This window comes from Podarcis liolepis, assembly GCF_965112155.1.
Source record: "Podarcis liolepis genome assembly, chromosome: 17".
NCBI lineage: Eukaryota > Metazoa > Chordata > Lepidosauria > Squamata > Lacertidae > Podarcis > Podarcis liolepis.
In genome coordinates, this window is record NC_139571.1 from 41,047,628 (window position 1) to 41,065,921 (window position 18,294).

The following is an 18,294-nucleotide window of genomic DNA, read 5'->3' on the forward strand; positions in this document are numbered from 1 at the left end:
GTGACGGCCACCCCTGCCTGACATATTTGGATCCACGGACAACTTCTACAGCTGCCTTATTAACCACAAGAAACTAGCATTCTTCCTAGCACAAGGATGTAATCAAAGGCATACTGTGCTCCTTTGGGGATAGTGACACAGGAATATAATACGTCGTTTCTATCTGTCCATTACTAAAGCAAGTAGTACAGAAATCTTTTAGCAATTATAACATCGACACGGTTTCAAACAAGCTATCATTTATTTGATTGTTATATCAGCCAGCTAAACCTTAGATTGATTAATGAAGAGGATTTGCTAAACCGTGAGTTAAGGTCCTACTTATTCATTCCTGGGAGGGAGCTATGAAACAATACATTGGAGGTGACAGTTCTTTACAAAATGGCGGGAGCTTCCATTGAATCGCAACGGAGGCTTACATTCCAATATGTTAATCTGACCCTTGCATTGAGACCCAATCCTTCCCCACTATGCCCTTGATCCAGTCCAGGTAGTTCATGACTTTGGTGTAAAAGCCATAGCCGTTGCCGCAATTGATGCCCCAAGAAACAATCCCTGAGACCACCCAGCGCCTAGTCTGCGGGTCACGCACAGCAAAAGCCCCCCCACTGTCGCCCTGGCAGGTATCTTTTGTTTCGTGAGGGGAACCTGCACAAAACATGTTCTCTGTGAAGACTGGGTCCCGGCCTTCAATCTTCTGCCCATTCAGCCACTGCTGACAGGATGAACGCCTTGCTACTGGAATCGGTACGTATTTTAGCTTGTAAGCAAGGATGTTCTTCTCTACTCCAAAGCCACTGGCATAACCCATCCATCCTTGAACATAGAAGGTGCTGTTCCCTGGATCCGGGAGACAGATTGGCAGCACGTCAGGCCCAAGTGTCACTGGGTCCTCCAGCTCCAGAAGGGCAATGTCCCCGTCAAAGTTCTCTGGAAGGCCCTGGTTGTACGCTGGGTGGATGTAAACCTTACGGACGGGGCGATTGCCCAGCTTTACGAGTTCCTCCACGTCCGTGTGTCCTAAGAAGACTTGAGTCTTCTTAATCACCTCAGAGAGCTCAGGGCTCTGAGCCATCCGAGATGCACTGCTCAGCTTGGGGTACAAATTGTGCGCTGCGGTCAAGATCCAGCGGTCACCCAGCAATGCCCCGCCTCCACGTCCGGTGGTGTATGTTTTCGCTTGCCATGGGAAGCTGCCTTTTGGCGCCTCTTGGCCATTAATAATCCGTTGGGTTATTTGGATGGGATTGTCCGGTCTTCCACAGACTGCAAGAGAGACAATATGGTCAAGAAAGGCGACAGCCTCCTGCCTTTTCCCATTTCCCACGTGACATTTCCTTATTTTGAATGCTTCCATTCGCTCTTAACAGAACATGTCAGAAGTGTGCATGCACACGAAAGCTCATACCAAGAACTAACTTAGTTGGTCTTTAAGGTGCTACTGGAAGGAATTTTTTTATTTTGACTATGGCAGACCAACACGGCTACCTATCTACTACTTCCCCACGTAATCAGCTTTTCCCCACCAGCATTTGCTCTTATTATTAACACACTTAGCCCAGTACCTGGAGATTCAGGACAGATAAGAGAACATACTCTTCTTAAACAGGGCATTCTTAAACTGTGTCATTCACCACCATAAGCTGGGTGGCTTTATCCAGTGCTTTTTTTCTGGGAGGGACTCATGGGTACACATACCCCTAAACATTTTGTGACTCTAATGGGAGAAGAAACTAAAATTTTAAGTTTCTTCTCTAGCATGGTGAATCATCAGTTCTGTTGCTAACCCCGATGGCAGCCTTATTTCCTGTCACGGTGTTTCCTGAGTCTCAGATGGAAGCGAGCGTTTAATGTGTGAAGCAGTGTGGAATGTGGATGTGTGGAATCGGGAAGATGTTAGTGCACACAACCTCGTGCCAATGTGGAAGTCACTGTGAGCTGTCAGCTGTGTAATATGAGGTAACGCATGTTCTTTGTACTTTTGTCCATTTACTGTATTTATTTTCCCCGATTTGAACTATAAAATGGCGGTTTTCTTGATTCAAAATGAGAGTGCCCTTAAACATTTTTTAGAAGAAAAACAAAAGCACTGGCTTTATCATACAATTGTAGAGGATAAGGCTATAAATGGCTACTTTTCATGATGGGTAAACTCTAACACCAGGACTAGAGGCGGAATAACATCAAATACTAGTCAATGGTTCATTGATCCTTCTCGCCTCTTCAACGGTGTCCCTCAGCTATAGCTTTGACTTCTCACCTGAGCTGTGGGCTCCACCCTTACTCACTGCCTCTGCCTTCGGCATACTGTTCACCTGAAGGAACCTAACCTTCAGGACACTAAGGAATGGAGTGCCTGACACAAAAATCTGTTTCTCCCCCCCCCCTCCCCACTCCAACAAAATAAATCGCCCATCCCTGGCAAAGATCCCTTTTAACCAGGAATTGCTTGAACCTCAGAACCTCAGGGCATAGAGAACGTGCTTCACCATCAGGCTGTTGTCTCTCTGTTTTCGATCCCATCTTTTCTCCCTCCTCTCCCTTAACCTCATGTTCTATCTTGCTCTTTTCTGCAGTGTTTGCTTGGTGTGGTTTTTTTTTAGATAACAGGAGGAGGAGGAGGAGGATGGAAGAGTGCCGATTACCTGGCAGGCACACAGGGATGTCCTCATGGTCATCTTGGTCCATCCAAGACCCCTTAGCAGAGCAGGTATATATATCTGAGGAAGGAAACCAGAATAATGAGAGCACAGTCTGAATAAACTTTGCCTGCTTAAACACCTTGGTTTTTCGACTCTGTAAGGGCACATCTGCACAGGCTGGGATGGAAGGAGCCATTCTTGGTAGGAACAGCTCTCTCAGTTTCTCATTTTTTCCAATCACAAATTCAGTTCTCTCTCCACATACCTGCAACAACTTGGGATTACTGTATTATTATTTTTCAGCTCCCAAAGACCCAGCAGTTGTACTGCTTCTCTTGCCTTAACTACTTTCCCACATTTCTTGTGTCTTTAATGCAGAATAGCATTAACCCCCACCCCAGAACTGACCCATTTCTGCTTTTGCAGCTTCTGCCACACAGCACCATACTTTTCCATCTATAAGACGCCCCCATGTATAAGATGCCCCCTATTTGGGGGGACTCAAATTTAAGAAAATTGGGGGGGGGAGAGATGGCACCGAGTTGTTGAGCTTTTTTAAGGAGGGGTTGCCAAAAATAGCTCACCCGCACACGTCACAAAATCCACCTCCCTTCTGTCCCATCACCAGCAAAAGCTACCAATCGCCCACACAAATGCCTGAGCGTCAGCCAATCAACATCACCCATTGACGCAGCAACCAATAACACGCACAATAGCTGCTGACAGCTGCGGCAGGAACCAATCAAACGTCCACCCTATGCACCACCCATGTATAAGACAACCCACACTTTTTAGCATGATTTTTTAATTAAAAAAATATAGTCTTATACATGGAAAAGTACAGTAAGTACAGTAATGTCAGAGCTACACCCTGTGCTGCTGCCCTAATGTGATCATGCAGACTTTGTGAGGCAATTATTTTTCATGGGCAGATGCCACAAAAGTGGAATCCCGTAGTGAAATGGCTGTGAACATGGCTGAGAGGCCCCTCGTGGAATGGAGGGGAATTCCTGCGTCCGCACTTCACCTTTAAAGCACATTCAAAGTGTTAAGTTGTGGGTGAACATATCAGACGACACAGCGATTCTTCAACAGCTCTTGTTTATTCACAGGCCAGGACAGAACTGAACTGAACTGAAGGGTTCAGTCAGCCTGCTTATATAGAGCTCCAGTACAACGTTACTGTAGCAACTTTCTAAAACTATCCAATCACTGAATGTCACTTTTGATCCTTCATTTGCATAACTATCTACAGTATCCCCCTGCTGGCCCAGGGTGAGAACTTCAGTACATAACACAAAGTACATTCTTTCCCGGGAACCGTAGCTTTACCTGTCACAGGTATACAATTCTCAGCAATGCTTAAAAGACAGAATGGGAAAGGATTGGGACTGAGGGGGGCACAGTTTGTGCTGAGCAGGACTCACCTCCTCCGTTACTGAAAAGGCGGTAATAGCGTTCTTTGCAGCTGTACTTGACAACTGACAGGTAGTCGTTATTGTTTGGCTGGGACTCATAGCTGAAGTCCCCGTTGGTCAGGCTTTTCGGTTCGCCGCAGTTCACAACTATGAGACAAATTCGACAAATAAATGAAGGGGAGGAAATATTTCTTTCAGGAATCCTTTCAAAGTCCAGCCGGGTCACAATCATTCAGTGGTGATTTCCTGCTACCAGTTGCCTACTAAAAAAACCCCCACACCCCTCAAGATGGCTTCCCACCCATGGCGAAATGATTACAGACCCTCCAAGCACCCCTATTTTCCAGGGACAGTCCCAGATTTACAGGTGCCATCCCAGTTTCTGATTTGATCCCAGAATGTCCAGCTTTTCCTTAGGAACAAGAGTCTCCTAACAATTATCAGCATCCTTCACAAAACCTTCCCTCTGGGGGAAGAAGCCACGACTGCTTAAAGAGATTTGATGCTGCTTTCAAGGTTGAGTGCAGAAGGGGCCTAGACCTTGGGAACCGGCCTAGCCCTAGATGTTTTGGCATTTGAAGGCTGCCCCCCACCCCATCCCTCTAGCAACTAAATGACCTTAAAAGAAATGAATAAAATCATTGGCAACTTGCCATATTTAATAGTACCGTATTTTTCGCTCTATAAGACACACTTTTCCGCTCCTAAAAAGTAAGGGGAAATGTGTGTGCGTCTTATGGAGCGAATGCAGGCGGGAGGCTCTGCTCAGCACTCCCTTTAAAGAGCCACGTAGAGCGTGTGTGCAGCTCTTGGGGGCTTTTCCCCGAGGAGGGAGAAGGGCTGTCTTCTAGGTGCGTCTTATGGAGCGAAGAATACGGCACTTCAGATCTGTGACTGGCCACTCACTTTCACATCGGGGCATCAGGCGGTGCCACGTCCCATCCTTTTGGCAGACAGCGGTGAAGGATTTCAGTGGCTTGTCGCCCTGCTCAAAAACAAAAAGGCAGAGGACAAAGAGGGGACATTTTATCATATGTGGTGGGATTGTAAGGTAATTTAAAAAATTTGAGAAATGATATAGAACGAATTGAAGAAAATGTTCCATTTAACATTTGTTAAAAAACCTGAAGCATTTCTATTAGGGATTGTAGGGAAAGATCTGCCGAAAAAGCTGAAAAACATCTTCATGTATGCGACAACGGCCACGAGAATTTTAATAGCACATCCTGTAGAAATCGACCTGCTATATTTTATCTGCACATTCAGAATGAATTTCAGGAACCAAAATGCGTTTTTTGTGCAGCCTGAGCAGGAGCAGTGGACGACGTCATAGCTAATTGTTGTCGCTTGACTTCACTTACCCCACCCCCCGCCCTGCTCATAGTTGGGAAGGCTATCCCTGCATTTATGAATTGTCCGTGTCACCATTAAGAAAAAGCAGTTGGACTAGGCCAGGGGTCTGCAACCCGTGGCTCCGGAGCCGCATGTGGCTCTTTTACAGCTTTGCCGCGGCTCCAGGGCGGATACTAGCGAGGGGAGGAGGCTCATTGTGTGCCCCGACACTCCCCACTGTGGTGGACGCTGTACTGGCTGTGACGTCGCATGGGGGCGGTGCGTGCGTTAGTCACACACCGTCCCGACGTCACCTTCCCGGTTTTGCGGCTCCCAGTTGTTGTTTCCTTCGGAAACGGGCCCAGGTGGCTCTTTTTGTCTTAAAGGTTGCAGACCCCTGGACTAGGCCAATAGATATGTGGACAGTCCCTGGATCAAGTGGCTTTTCTTCTTTACGTTCTCAAAGCTCTTACCCTGGCTCAAGGTTGCCATCTGAACTAACCAGATGAATCAATCACAGTCAGTCCATCATTTGAAACATAAGAGTGGCAACTATACATTCAGTTTTGGATTAAGGAGCCATTTGGTGCCTAGCTTATATATCTGAATTTCTAACACTGGTCTCAGGTTCTCCTGTCCCCAAACTTCTTGTAGCATTACTACTAAACAAAAACCAATTATTTGTACACTTGTTGTTAGTCAAAAGGTTGAAAAGCAGTGTTTTTTGTTTTGTTTTTAATAGAAAAGACTTGTAACCGCTACACAACCCCCCACCCACCCACCACAGTGGACTTTTCAGCATTCTAGCCCCCGGCACACCTCCATTTTCAGAGAAGTCTGGGAAGGCATAAAAACAGCCTAGGAGGTGAACAGAGTGTCCCTGTGCCATAAAGAGCTCCCTCACATCAGACATAGCTCCAGGAAGGCAAGCTGACAAGCTACAGTTGACAAGAATTATCTTTCTTATTTTGTTTTGTTTTGTTTTGCCTTTCTCCTGACACTTTGCAGCACTCATGAAAACTGAGAAAATGAGCAATGTGTTCTAGCTCAGGCTCCTACATATAGTGCTCCTTTGGTTTGGTCAACCTTAGCTGGAGTCCAAAATGACAGGAACAGTTTTGCTGCGCCCCACCTGGGATGGCTTCATGACCCACCTGTTGGATCCTGGCCAGTGGGTGGAAGACCTATATCTTAAGATAGCAAATGCTGTTTTAAAAATCTGTTACAGTGGTACCTCGCAAGACGAATGCCTCGCAAGACGAAAAACTCGCAAGACGAAAGAGTTTTTCGTTTTTTGAGTTGCTTCGCAAGACGAATTACCCTATGGGCTTGCTTCGCAAGACGAAAACGTCTTGCAAGTTTGTTTCCTTTTTCTTAGAACCGTTAATACCCAGGGTAACCGTGCTTCGCAAGACGAAAAATTCGCAAGACGAAAAAACTCGCAGAACGAATTAATTTCGTCTTGCGAGGCACCACTGTAATTTGTTCAAAATTCTACCTCAGATTCAGGATCACTGGGTGGCAGTTTTTCTTATTTTCATTGTGGATGTGTGTGTGTGTGTGTGTGTGTGTGTGTGTGTGTGTGAAGGTACCAAGGGGTTGCTCGAGAGCAAGTAGGCAAATGCCTCCCTGCTCGGCTGTGAAGCCTTGCTTTTGATGCCAAAATAAGCTTTCTCTGTGCAGAGCGCCACTCTCCCATGGCTGGCTCATTCACTGGCAGAATCCGTGAGTGGGCGGCGCTTAAACCTTCCCCAGCAGAGTAGTTTCTTGGAGCCCAATCTGCGCCTCCCCTCTTGGTGCGGAAGCCTACTGCGCAGGGAGGGCGTGGGTAACGGAGGACCTCTCTGCTCCCCACTTTGCTCAGGCAAGGTGTCCTGGCACCGCATCGCCTGCTTCCCACGATCTTTGGGGGCTCTCTGTAATCCATCCGGCTTTTAACCTCTCGCCCCTGAGCCGATGGCAGTTCCCTGACAATATATATATTCTGATGCTCAACTCTGCACAGAATCCACACCCTCTGCCTTGAATACCCTGCTACCCTAGATATCAAGTGTGGAGGGCGCTGGAGGCTTAGCATGTTTTGGGAAATCCCCTTGGACATGCTTAAAGGAACTCACCATTGCTACTTTAAACCAGCCTCTCCCAACATCTCCCATCATCTCTGCTTTGAGATCAAACATCTGGAGGGCACCAGGTTGGGGAAATGTGGTTTTAGATCCTGGCAGAGCTGAGTCATAACTACCAAAACAAATTCTGGGGCTGAACACTGGATCATTTTCAGGCCTGCTTGTTTGTTCTGCTCTACTTTCGATTTCCCCACTTATTCATGACGCTGGCCAGAAATTATGCAATCGTCACATCTCTTTCTGCCTTAATCAGATCCACAAGCGCAGATGCCTTTGGGAGATAATTTTTTGTTGAATGAGATGTTTCTCTTGCCCTGACATATTCCTTAAACTGTTCCTAGGATAAAAACTGGGAGATGGAAAAGGGAAGAGAAGCATTTAGGAATGGAGGAAAACACACACACACACACACACACACACACAAAGCCCGAGGGATCATGAGGTCATCAGAGGAGGGAAAGGCTTAGAAGGCAGAGAGCTAAAGTAATGGAGAAGCCACTTGATGTACACATTATACCTTTAAAACACATCCAAAGCACATTATTTCCTTCTCTAAAGGTTTTGAGGTGTTTAATAAGCGTTTACGCTAATGTAATTGAGATTCATGTGTGTAAACCTACTTCTGAGCATCAGCAATTAGCATGTGATGAGTTAATTCACCTGGGCAAAGGTCCAAAGTGTGTGCCAGCCTTTCATCCTACGTGTTGATGAAGTCACACAAGGAATCATGCTTGTATGTGCCCTGGAGACCAAGACAGGTTGCAGAACAAAAAGGAGGCTGGTCGTGCTGCCGTAAAGATAAGCTGGCACCTTTAGGGGTGCTCCTGCTGTGCGCCCCTTCATTGCAGGGAATTGGACTAGTTGGTCCCATCCAACTGCAGTTCCGTGTTTCTATGACTGAAGACTAAAGGTTGCATATAAGTGTAAAATAAGCCATATATTATTAAGACACTAGCCTCCATTTTTGCAGTGCCGGATTGCCAAATACACAGAGGAGGCCTTTTAGGGCCTTCGCAACAATGGATCAAAATAATATTGATTTAGCTTATTAAAATTGTTGGTTGGTAAAATAAAAAAAACGTATTAGGAAATAATTTGCAAGGGGGCTCCTGAGATTTTGACTGCCTAGGGGTCTCTACAGGGTTTAATCCTGCACTGCCATTGTGCCTAATTTCCCCATAAGAACACAGACACCAATGGAGAGCCAAGACCCCCTGAAATCTTGTGCACTGCTAGGCAGAGATTGGTGTGGCTTGCAACACTGGTGTCAGAACTGGAGTCTCTTCCTTGCCCTGCTCAAAAAGTTCTGGGCGCTGCTGTTTATTAAGGCTTGCTGGGAATTGTATCTCTATGAGGGGCAAACTGGGGTGCCAATAATTCTTTGAGGGGCAAATGTGCTTCAATGTGTCCGCAGCCCTAGATAAATGAGTCCCACCTCCATCAGCCGATATCCAGTCCTGCAGCTGACAATGAAGTAGTCCTGGTATTGATACAATGGCTGCAGGTCTTGAATGATGGTGAACTCATCATTTGGAACAGGCTGTGGGCAAGGGACTCCTGTTGAAGATAAGAGAGGAATGAAGGAAGCGGTGGCAGATGGCTGAGTACCATTTATCTCCGTCTGCTGGATGGGGATACTTTACTTTCTGTGCTGTACCGGATCTTCCACCCACGGCTGTATCCTGAATCATCCGTGTGGAAAAGGACGTCCACCGAAGAGCCATTGGTTTCGATGCTTCCTGGAGACATTGTGCCACAGAATTCACCAACCTCTTCCCCACCAACTTGGATCTGGGGAGAAGCAGAGAGTTTGGGAGCAAAGGATTTGCTGGCCGTACGAGTGTGAACGCTATTCAGCACTACACTTACTACTACTACTACTAATAATAATAATAATTTATTTGTACCCTGCCCATATGGCTGGCTCCCAACAGAATAATAATAATAATAATAATAATAATAATAATAATAATAATAATAATGTGATAAAACATCAAACATAAAAAACTTCCCTAAAGAGGGCTGCCTTCAGATGTCTTCTAAACGTCAGATACCGGTAGTTGCTTATTCCTTTGACATCTGATGGGAGGGCATTCCACAGGGCGAGTGCCACTACCAAGAAGGCCCTCTGCCTGGTTCCCGATAGCTTCACTTCTCGCAGTGAGGGGCCCACCAGAAGGCCCTCGAAGCTGGACCTCAGTGTCCGGGCTGAACGATGGTATTTGCGAATATATTAGCTATTTCAAAAACACTCTAATGATTTCTCTTTCCAAAAGAAGTCAGCCTGCGGGGAAGGTGGCAATGAACATACAGAACAACATTCTCGATCTATTCAAAAAACGGCTTTCAAGAAAAGAGCAGGACTTCTTTATTCCACATGCTGAGAACTAGATACTTCAAAGATAGATTGCAAAGATTTGTACATTTTGGAGCATCCCTCTTTCCTCATTTATGATCCATTTGGAGCAAGCAGGGCTGGGTGGGGGGTACAGTGGTCTACAATACCTTGAGCTGGTCATAAGGACAGCGGACTTGCTGGTGATCATCAATTTCGAAAGGCTCCAGGAATTTGAGTGTGATGATCAGGCCTGCCTCCACTCGTATGCTGTAGTTACAGCGCAAATCGGCTGGGTAGGGTTGAGGGTAACCAGGGCTTGACAAGTACCCAGATTGCTCCGTGAACAGTTCGTTGCTGCAATTCACTGCAGGGCAAGGAAGCAGAATAAGGTTTGCTGAAAGCCAGGGACCCACAGAGCACCCTTTCCTTGTAGGTGGTCCATTTTTCTCTCTTTCACCACACTATTCAACTGAAAAAATGATCGGTCCCTGTTCTGTAGCCACAATTTCTAACACAGACTAAGCCGCTTCTGGCGAACCAGAGCAGCGCATGGAAATGCCGTTTATCTTCCCGCCAGAGTGGTACCTATTTATCTACTTGCACCTTGATGTGCTTTCAAACTGCTAGGTTGGCAGCAGCAGGGACCGAGCAATGGGAGCTCACCCCGTCGCGGGGATTCGAGCCGCCGACCTTCTGATTGGCAAGCCGAAGAGGCTCTGTGGTTTAACCCACAGCGCCACCCGTGTCCCTTAACACAGATTATAGACCTCACCTATATCAACACAGATTGAAAGTGCAGGAAAAGCTCCCCTTTTGTCGCTCCGATGACCCATACTGTGAATGCAACAGATTAAATAGGATTATGAAGGTAGCTAATCCATACTCAGTTTTATCTTCAGTATGGAGCACATGGCTAAAACAGGAATACCGAGCATTTGTGCAGAATTTGCCATGTTCAAAATACTTCACATGCTATGATTACAGTAATCTTTATATCCACACTGTAGCAAAAACCACTACCATTTTCTATGCATTGCAGGTGTGAGACTGAGGCCAAGAGAGAGTGGCTTACTTAAGAAATTAATAATAATAATAATAATAATAATAATAATAATAATAATAATAATGTCCCGCCCATTTTGCTGGGTTTCCCCAGCCACTCTGGGCAGTTTCCAGCACATATAAACACGTAATAAAACATTCCCAATACAGGCAACTTTTTAATGTTCAACGTTTTCTTCTGTTTTTATGTGATTAGTCTTGAACGGCTGACATCTTGGACCACAGCTTTCCATAAGCACTATAATGCAGCAGCCCTCCGTATTTTCACCCATTAGCTTTCTGCAATATACACACTATAACTTTACAGCGTGCATTCAAAGCCCACTGTTTCCCTCAAAGACTTCTGGGCACTGTTGGTTAAAGGTTGCTGGGAAGTGTGACACTGTGAGGCCTCAGCGACAGTGCCCAGAATCCTTTGCAGAGGGAAATGTGCTTCAAATGTGTTTCAGAGGTATAGTGGGCATACAGCCTGGCTCGTCCTCTTACCTTTACAGGAATGTTGGTCACTCTGGAGACGGTAGCCGGGCTGACAAGAGCAGAAGTAGCCCCCTATGTAGTTGTGGCAGAAGTGCTGGCACCGAGGTGCGCCATCTTCGATGTCGTTTTCAAGGGCGCACTCATCCAAGTCTGGGGATATCCCACAACGAGAGTTAGAAAAGGTTTATACACTAATTTGGCTTAAAGGTTTGCAGGGGGTTGGACTTGATGACCCTCAGAGTCCCTATAATAATAATAATAATAATAATAATAATAATAATAATAATATAACAACAACAACAACAATTTATTATTTATACCCCGCTCATCTGGCTGGGTTTCCCCAGCCACTCTGGGCGGCTTCCAACAGAACACTAAAATACAATAACCTATTAAACATTAAAAGCTTCCCTAAACAGGGCTGCCTTTAAATGTCTTCTAAAAGTTTGGTAGCTTTTCTCTTTGACATCTGGTGGGAGGGTGTTCCACAGGGCGGGTGCCACCACCGAGAAGGCCCTCTGCCTGGTTCCCTGTAGCTTGGCTTCTCGCAGCGAGGGAACCACCAGAAGGCCCTCGGCGCTGGACCTCAGTGTCCGGGCAGAATGATGGAGGTGGAGACGCTCCTTCGGTGATTCTATGCTCTGTGATTCTAGTCAGGCTGACCTTTAACCTTTAGTAAGGTTAAAGCTTACTGGGAATTGATATATAATGAATTGAAAAAAGAAGTTTAAAATAACATTTGTAAAAAAAACAAACCCAGAAGCTTTCCTTTGGGGAATTATAGGGACAGAACTACTCAAAGGGTATAGAAATTTATTTATGTATGCGACTACAGCGGCAAGAATGTTATTTGCCCAAAAATGGAAAGAAGAAGAAGTCCTGATGAAAGAAGAACGGATACAAAAACTAATGGAATACGCAGAAATGGCAAAACTTACCAGAAAAAAAAGAAATCAAGGTAACAAACTTTTAATAAAAGAATGGAAATGGTTTATTGAGTATCTACAAACAAACTGTAAACAGAGAAGAACATTGGCGAGATTATTGTAATAACCTGCAGTTTTATAAGAGTATACATATAAAGTTGATGAACAAATGATTAAGTTAATTTGGAATATGCAGAAAATATTAAAAAATAAATTTAAGGAACTGGAGAAAGAGGGGGAAGGAAGTCAAGTTTCGAAATGTTAAAATTATTGAAATGTATAAAATTGAAAATCATAAATTAAAATTTTAAAACAATTCTAGTCAGACTGAAGCTGGTTTGGGAAAAAAACCCCACACCAAACAGCAGTGTTTGTCAAGAAACTACAGGATCAGTATGAATTGTGCCTACTATTGTGTGCATGCAGCTTTGAAAACCAGCAGTGCGAGCACAATGGATGGTAGTCTGAACACACCTGACACAGGGGGGCCACTTTATACTGAGAGACCCCTCCCTACTCACAGCAGTAAGCTTTGTCCATAACTCCCCGGTCAGGCCTCTGCCTGTACAGTCGTCCCTTGGAAGTCAAACTGAAGTCCTTTCAACTTCCAAAACGTTTGGAAACCAAGGTGAGGCTTCCGATTGGCTGCAGGAAGCTCCTGCAGCCAGTCGGAAGCTGCAGAACCCACACCGGACGTTCGGGTTCCAAAGAACATTCGCAAACCGAGTCGAAAGGCGTTCAACTTCCGAGGTACGGCTGTAGTCACACTGCCATCGTTTGCATCAGCCCTGCCTGTCCCCTTCTGCAGAGAATGGAGGCTCTATGCTCACCTACTGCTTGATAATAAGCCTGGAAGCCCTTGTAGAAGACGTTGGTGCCATTTTCTTCATTGGAGAAGTCGGAGTGGAACAGCAGCCGCATTCGGTTCCCAGCCGACAAAATCTCTTTGCCTCTAGGGTGGTTGCCGGTGGTTGAGTCTTGCTGGCCGCAGTACCGGCCTAAGTCTTTCTTGTTGGCTGTGATCTGCCAGAACCCAGTAAGGGGAGGAGAAAGTATTAGAAACAGTGGTCTTAATTGACCAAGATCCAAAGAACCTCATCCCTAGGTCTGCATGCACCCAAGCCCAGTGGGTTTCCGGCTTCCATTTCTTAAGCTGTGGTGTCTCTTTGAGGAGGATGCCATGTTGTGGTGAATTGTTTTTGAAACTGGGGGGTGGGTTAAAAAAACAGTGCTGCTGTTGTATGTTGGCCAGCTGTTTGAAAAAGAGGGAAAGGCCCTTGGGAGGTAGGTTGTTGACATCCGTCTGTCTCGAGAGACAATGGAGTGCACCTCCATGGGTGAAGTCAAACTGTTGCTTGAGCAACATCAAAGTGACCTCTCCTGGGTGCAAGTCTGGGCAGTGTCGATGGAGGTCCTGGGCTGCCCAGACAACAAGACCCCCCTCTTGGTCTCGCTGATGTGGTCCAAAGGAAAGCAGAGCAATACGTTTGGCACCAGTTTGGCTACAGGAGTTGCTGGAAGGAGGCTTACAAGGCGCCATCCACTTTGGATTTGTGCAGGGCTTTGTCAGGAGTCCAGGTTCCCAGCTTGATAACACAGTAGGCATAGGTAAAGGGGGATTTATTGCAAAAGCAAACAGATAGCTCTGGTAGCTCTGACAAAGCCTCTAGCATCATTACTCATAGAATCATAGAATCATAGAGTTGGAAGAGACCACAAGGGCCATCGAGTCCAACCCCCTGCCAAGCAGGAAACAGATGACCCTTCTGAAGACTTCTTCTGGCTGCGACAGAAGAAATTGAACTTCTGACTCTTACGTCTCTTGTTTTGCTTCCTATCTAACAGCCCTCCCATTCACAGACTCTTAGGGCTGAGTGGATCAGCTCCAACCTCTTCCTGGGAGCTTTGGCTGTGTTCCCGCCTGCTCTCAGCTACTGTCTTAGCAGCCGGTTCGTCAAGGTCAGGAAGAGCCGAAGTCTGCAGCTGCCGGCTCTCTCCTGTCTGACTAACATCTAAGCCTCTCTGTTCCTGGCTGCTTTCTGCAGTTGGCTGCAAATCTTCTCTGGGAGCTGGCTCATTCCTGACAGGTTTACTCCTTAGCCTTTTCTTCTACTGAAGATGTCCTGCAAGGCAGCAGGGGTTTAGGATCAGAGCTTTCTTTCTTTTAGATGAGCCATCTTCCCAGGTGGATGAGCTCCATCTGCCCCTCACTTCCCTCCTCAGTACATGCAGAAACCGCCTTCTTGAGCGATGGACCCACTATTAGTTTCATCTGTTCAATCCAACAGAACCTGTCTTTGCATGCAGGGGAAGTCCCTAACTCACCACCTACCCTAAGGTTACCAGATTTTTTTTCAATGAATCCGGGGACACTTTTCAACTTCAGTAGGAATGATAGGATTTTGTATGGGGACTGATTTGTAAATCTGGGGACTGTCCCCAGGAAACAGGGGCATCTGGTAACCTTAAGCTACCCTCACCTGGTTTAGCCAGCCTGTGGAAGCCATTGCTGGGGTGTGGCTGCTGTCACATGCTGACAGCTTCTAGGAGGTGAGAGCTGAGTGCAGGGTGGGGACCAAAGGAGGACAAACTGCCCCAGAAGGAGTGCATCATGTCCCCCAGCAGAGGTACTAGAGGTAAAGGTAAAGGGACCCCTGACCATTAATCCAGTCGAGGCCGACTCTGGGGTTGCGGCACTCATCTCGCTTTATTGGCCGAGGGAGCCGGCGTACAGCTTCCGGGTCATGTGGCCAGCATGACTAAGCCGCTTCTGGCGAACCAGAGCAGCGCACGGAAACGCCGTTTACCTTCCCGCTGGAGTGGTACCTATTTATCTACTTGCACTTTGACGTGCTTTCAAACTGCTAGGTGGGCAGAAGCTGGGACCGAGCAATAGGAGCTCACCCCGTCACAGGGATTTGAACCGCCGACCTTCTGATCGGCAAGCCCTAGGCTCTGTGTTTTAGACCACAGCGCCACCCGTGTGGTGAGGTACTGCCCCGCCCCTAATACCCCATACACCCTGGGGAGAGAGGGAAACATAACAGAGCAGAGACTTGTGGGGCCAAGCTATGCAAAATGGAGATTCAGCCACTTGGAAATGCAGCAATTTCTCTACCACCCCCTCTGCATCCCAGGCTCTGTCCACACACACACCTTGACGTAGTCATAAGTGCAGTCCTCAGATGGCTCCAGATCAAACTGCCAGAAATTCAGCTTCACTCTGAAGCCCTTTGGCACAGAAATGTCCCAGGTACTTTCATTGTTGTTCGGGTACGGCTTGGGGTAATTGGGGGACCTGACCTCCCCAAAGAGCTTCCTTGTGGCTGGCGTGGAACTGACCGCTCCAAAGACGAAAGCTCCCTGCAGAAGGAGGAGTTGGAGGAGTCGGGGGAGCCTGTAAACGCAACACACACATTTGAGAATGAAGACCAAAAGGAAAAGGAACTCGGTGCTAAAGACCCTCACATTCAGCACTACGAAAAATCTGCTTACGTTGAAATGTTTTTGCATCTGTTTCTGAAAGTCACTGGATGGGCAAAGGAGCTAGATTGCGATATTAAATATCTGGCTTACATACTATTCGTGATTTAGATGTTACACCAGGGATTCCCTGTGTGATTTTAATCTTATATGTGTAGCCTTAAGGGCTAAAAATTTGCTTTTTAAAAAAGGAAAAAAATAGAAGCTTATATTTAGCAGGCTGGTGAATTCTGCACTCAGTTCTGCACTTGTGCAGTAGTGATGATTGCATAGTCACACTATAAAACAACTCGTTATGTGGGCTAGATGTGGAACTGGGTCTTGCATCCTTGGGCACAATTATGAATGTGCTGGGAACTGCCCTAAAAAGGGTCCTAATTTTTTTTCTAGAAAAGGCATAAATCAGCACCCATTAAATGTGAGGTGGCTAGTCTTTGGCCATACAGATGTTGTTGGTTTCCAGGTCCCATCAACCCCGGCCATTAGCCACGCTGACTGGAGCGTTAAAGACCTGGATCCTTCAGAATTGGCATGACAGCAAGAGAGCATCATGCACTCGGTGGTCCTTGATGGCTATGCACATCTGTTCAGAGACCCTGGAACCAGTGAGGAAGAGTTGCAGGCAGCACTGAGGCCTAGCGAGAAGCCACAATCCTCTTGTGCAGTTCTTAGTTTTGCTTCCACTACTCTCAAGGCAGCAGCTTTTGTTTTTGCTATTTCTCTGAGTATGTTCTGTGCACAGCTCCTTAGACCTGAAGGCCACAAACTTTCTGGAGAAGGGGCTGGGAGGGAAATCATCAGCCATTCGCAAGAACTAAAGGCTTTAGGTCTATACAACCCCTGCTTTGACTAGCGTGGTTGTGGCTACAAGGCGTCTTAGAAGAAGCACACTGTTGAGATAAGAGAAGCATCTAAATGGTAGTGCCAGTCTCTTCAGGGGGCTACTAGAGCAGACTGAGAACATGCCAGCTTAGAGACATCTTTAGACTATAAGTTGCACTCCTTTAAAGCCACTCTATAGGTCACTTCCCAGGGGGTTTCCAGTTCAGGTTAATACTGCAAGTGGGCCATGCAGATACAGTGGTACCTCTGGTTACAGACGCTTCAGGTTACAGACTCCGCTAACCCAGAAATAGTACCTCGGGTTAAGAACTTTGCTTCAGGATGAGAACAGAAATCGCGTAGCGGTAGTTGGAGGCTCCATTAGCCAAAGTGGTGCTTCAGGTTAAGAACAGTTTCAGGTTAAGAACGGACCTCCAGAACGAATTAAGCTCTTAACCCGAGGTACCACTGTATTGCAAAGGGGGTGTTGGCAATACCTTGTTGTTGTTGTTTCAAACCTTATTGAAATTTCCCCAGAAAGAGTAAATGGGGACAAAATATAGGCTGGCATTTTGATGCCAATGAAGTCGGGTGCACACTGCGAAAAAATCTGCGTGCACAGAGAGCACCCATCCCACAACAAGCACCCATCTGGCAGCCGCCCCAGACACCATGCTTTGTCCATGCATCCAGCGTCATTTGATAATGGAGACACTGTAATATAGTCTTTGGATATTAGATTTGGCCCCAGGCTTTGCCAGAGTCCTTTTGCTACCGTTACGCATGCCACCCTCTCCCTTCGCCGCACAGTCAACACTCACATGCTTGCAGACTTGGGTTAACTCTCTTCCTCCCTCCCGTTCTGGTGGTCTGTGTTTGGGAGCAGCAAACAGATTTCAACAAACACTTAACCCTGTTAAGCCGTGATTCGGGGAAGTTGGGGCAGACCTTGCTGAGAGGGAGGGAAGGGGGAGATAACTGGTTTCCAAATCAGTTGGGCAAGAGAGGTATTTTCCTTTCTGCTGTGTTCTGCTGCCCTCTGCTGTCCCCACAGAGATGGAGTGATGGACAGAAGCTTTCACAATCAGATTCCAGAGGAGTAAAACTGTTGCACAAACAGTTCAGTTGTGCCTTAACTGCAAAGGTTGTGAGCCTTGCAAAGCTCCAACCCACATCAGATGCAGAAGCGGACAGCCTCAAGCAACACTTTCAAAAAAACATATCCAGTGCCTTCACCTCCAAAGAAAATCAAAGCATGGGGAGTGCTCCCCTGAAATGTCTCGCTGCTTGGGGAAGTGGGGAGCTTGGAAGAACAGAAATACAAGTAACCTCCCTGGCACATGTCAACATGGAGTTCGCCAGTCTTTAGATAAAAAAGGTAAAGGACCCCTGGACAGTTAAGTCCAGTCAAAGGCGACTATGGGGTTGCGGCGCTCATCTCGCTTTCAGGCTGAGGGAGCCAGCATTTGTCTGCAGACAGCTTTCCGGGTCATGTGGCCAGCATGACTAAGCCACTTCTGGCACAACGGGACACTGTGACAGAAACGGGAGCACACGGAAACACCATTTACCTTCCCGCTGCAGAGGTACCTATTTATCTACTTGCACTGGTGTGCTTTCAAACTGCTAGGTTGGCAGGAGCTGGGACAGAGCAATGGGAGCTTACCC

General features: G+C 46.7%; 1 protein-coding gene across 1 annotated transcript; it reads right to left on the bottom strand.

Annotated features, from left to right (window-relative positions):
* Nucleotides 1-222: 222 nt before the first annotated feature.
* On the bottom strand, nucleotides 223-17,613 carry C1R (complement C1r). Its single transcript, XM_083481741.1, has 11 exons — nucleotides 17,448-17,613; nucleotides 15,478-15,718; nucleotides 13,152-13,344; nucleotides 11,405-11,545; nucleotides 10,024-10,220; nucleotides 9,162-9,309; nucleotides 8,954-9,075; nucleotides 4,967-5,045; nucleotides 4,070-4,207; nucleotides 2,646-2,720; nucleotides 223-1,266 (listed from the first exon to the last, which is right to left on the bottom strand). Coding segments are annotated over exons 1-11 (2,172 nt in total). The 5' UTR covers nucleotides 17,450-17,613; the 3' UTR covers nucleotides 223-430.
* Between the last annotated feature and the right edge of the window lie 681 nt (nucleotides 17,614-18,294).

Bases quoted from the DNA above. Each gene is read 5' to 3' on its own strand.
- C1R (XM_083481741.1), bottom strand. The intron at 9,310-10,023 runs GTATTGTAGACC...GCTTCTCCCCAG, and splicing joins GTCCTTATGACCAGCTCAAG to ATCCAAGTTGGTGGGGAAGA. The intron at 2,721-4,069 runs GTGAGTCCTGCT...TTCCTTCCTCAG, and splicing joins CCTTTTCAGTAACGGAGGAG to ATATATATACCTGCTCTGCT.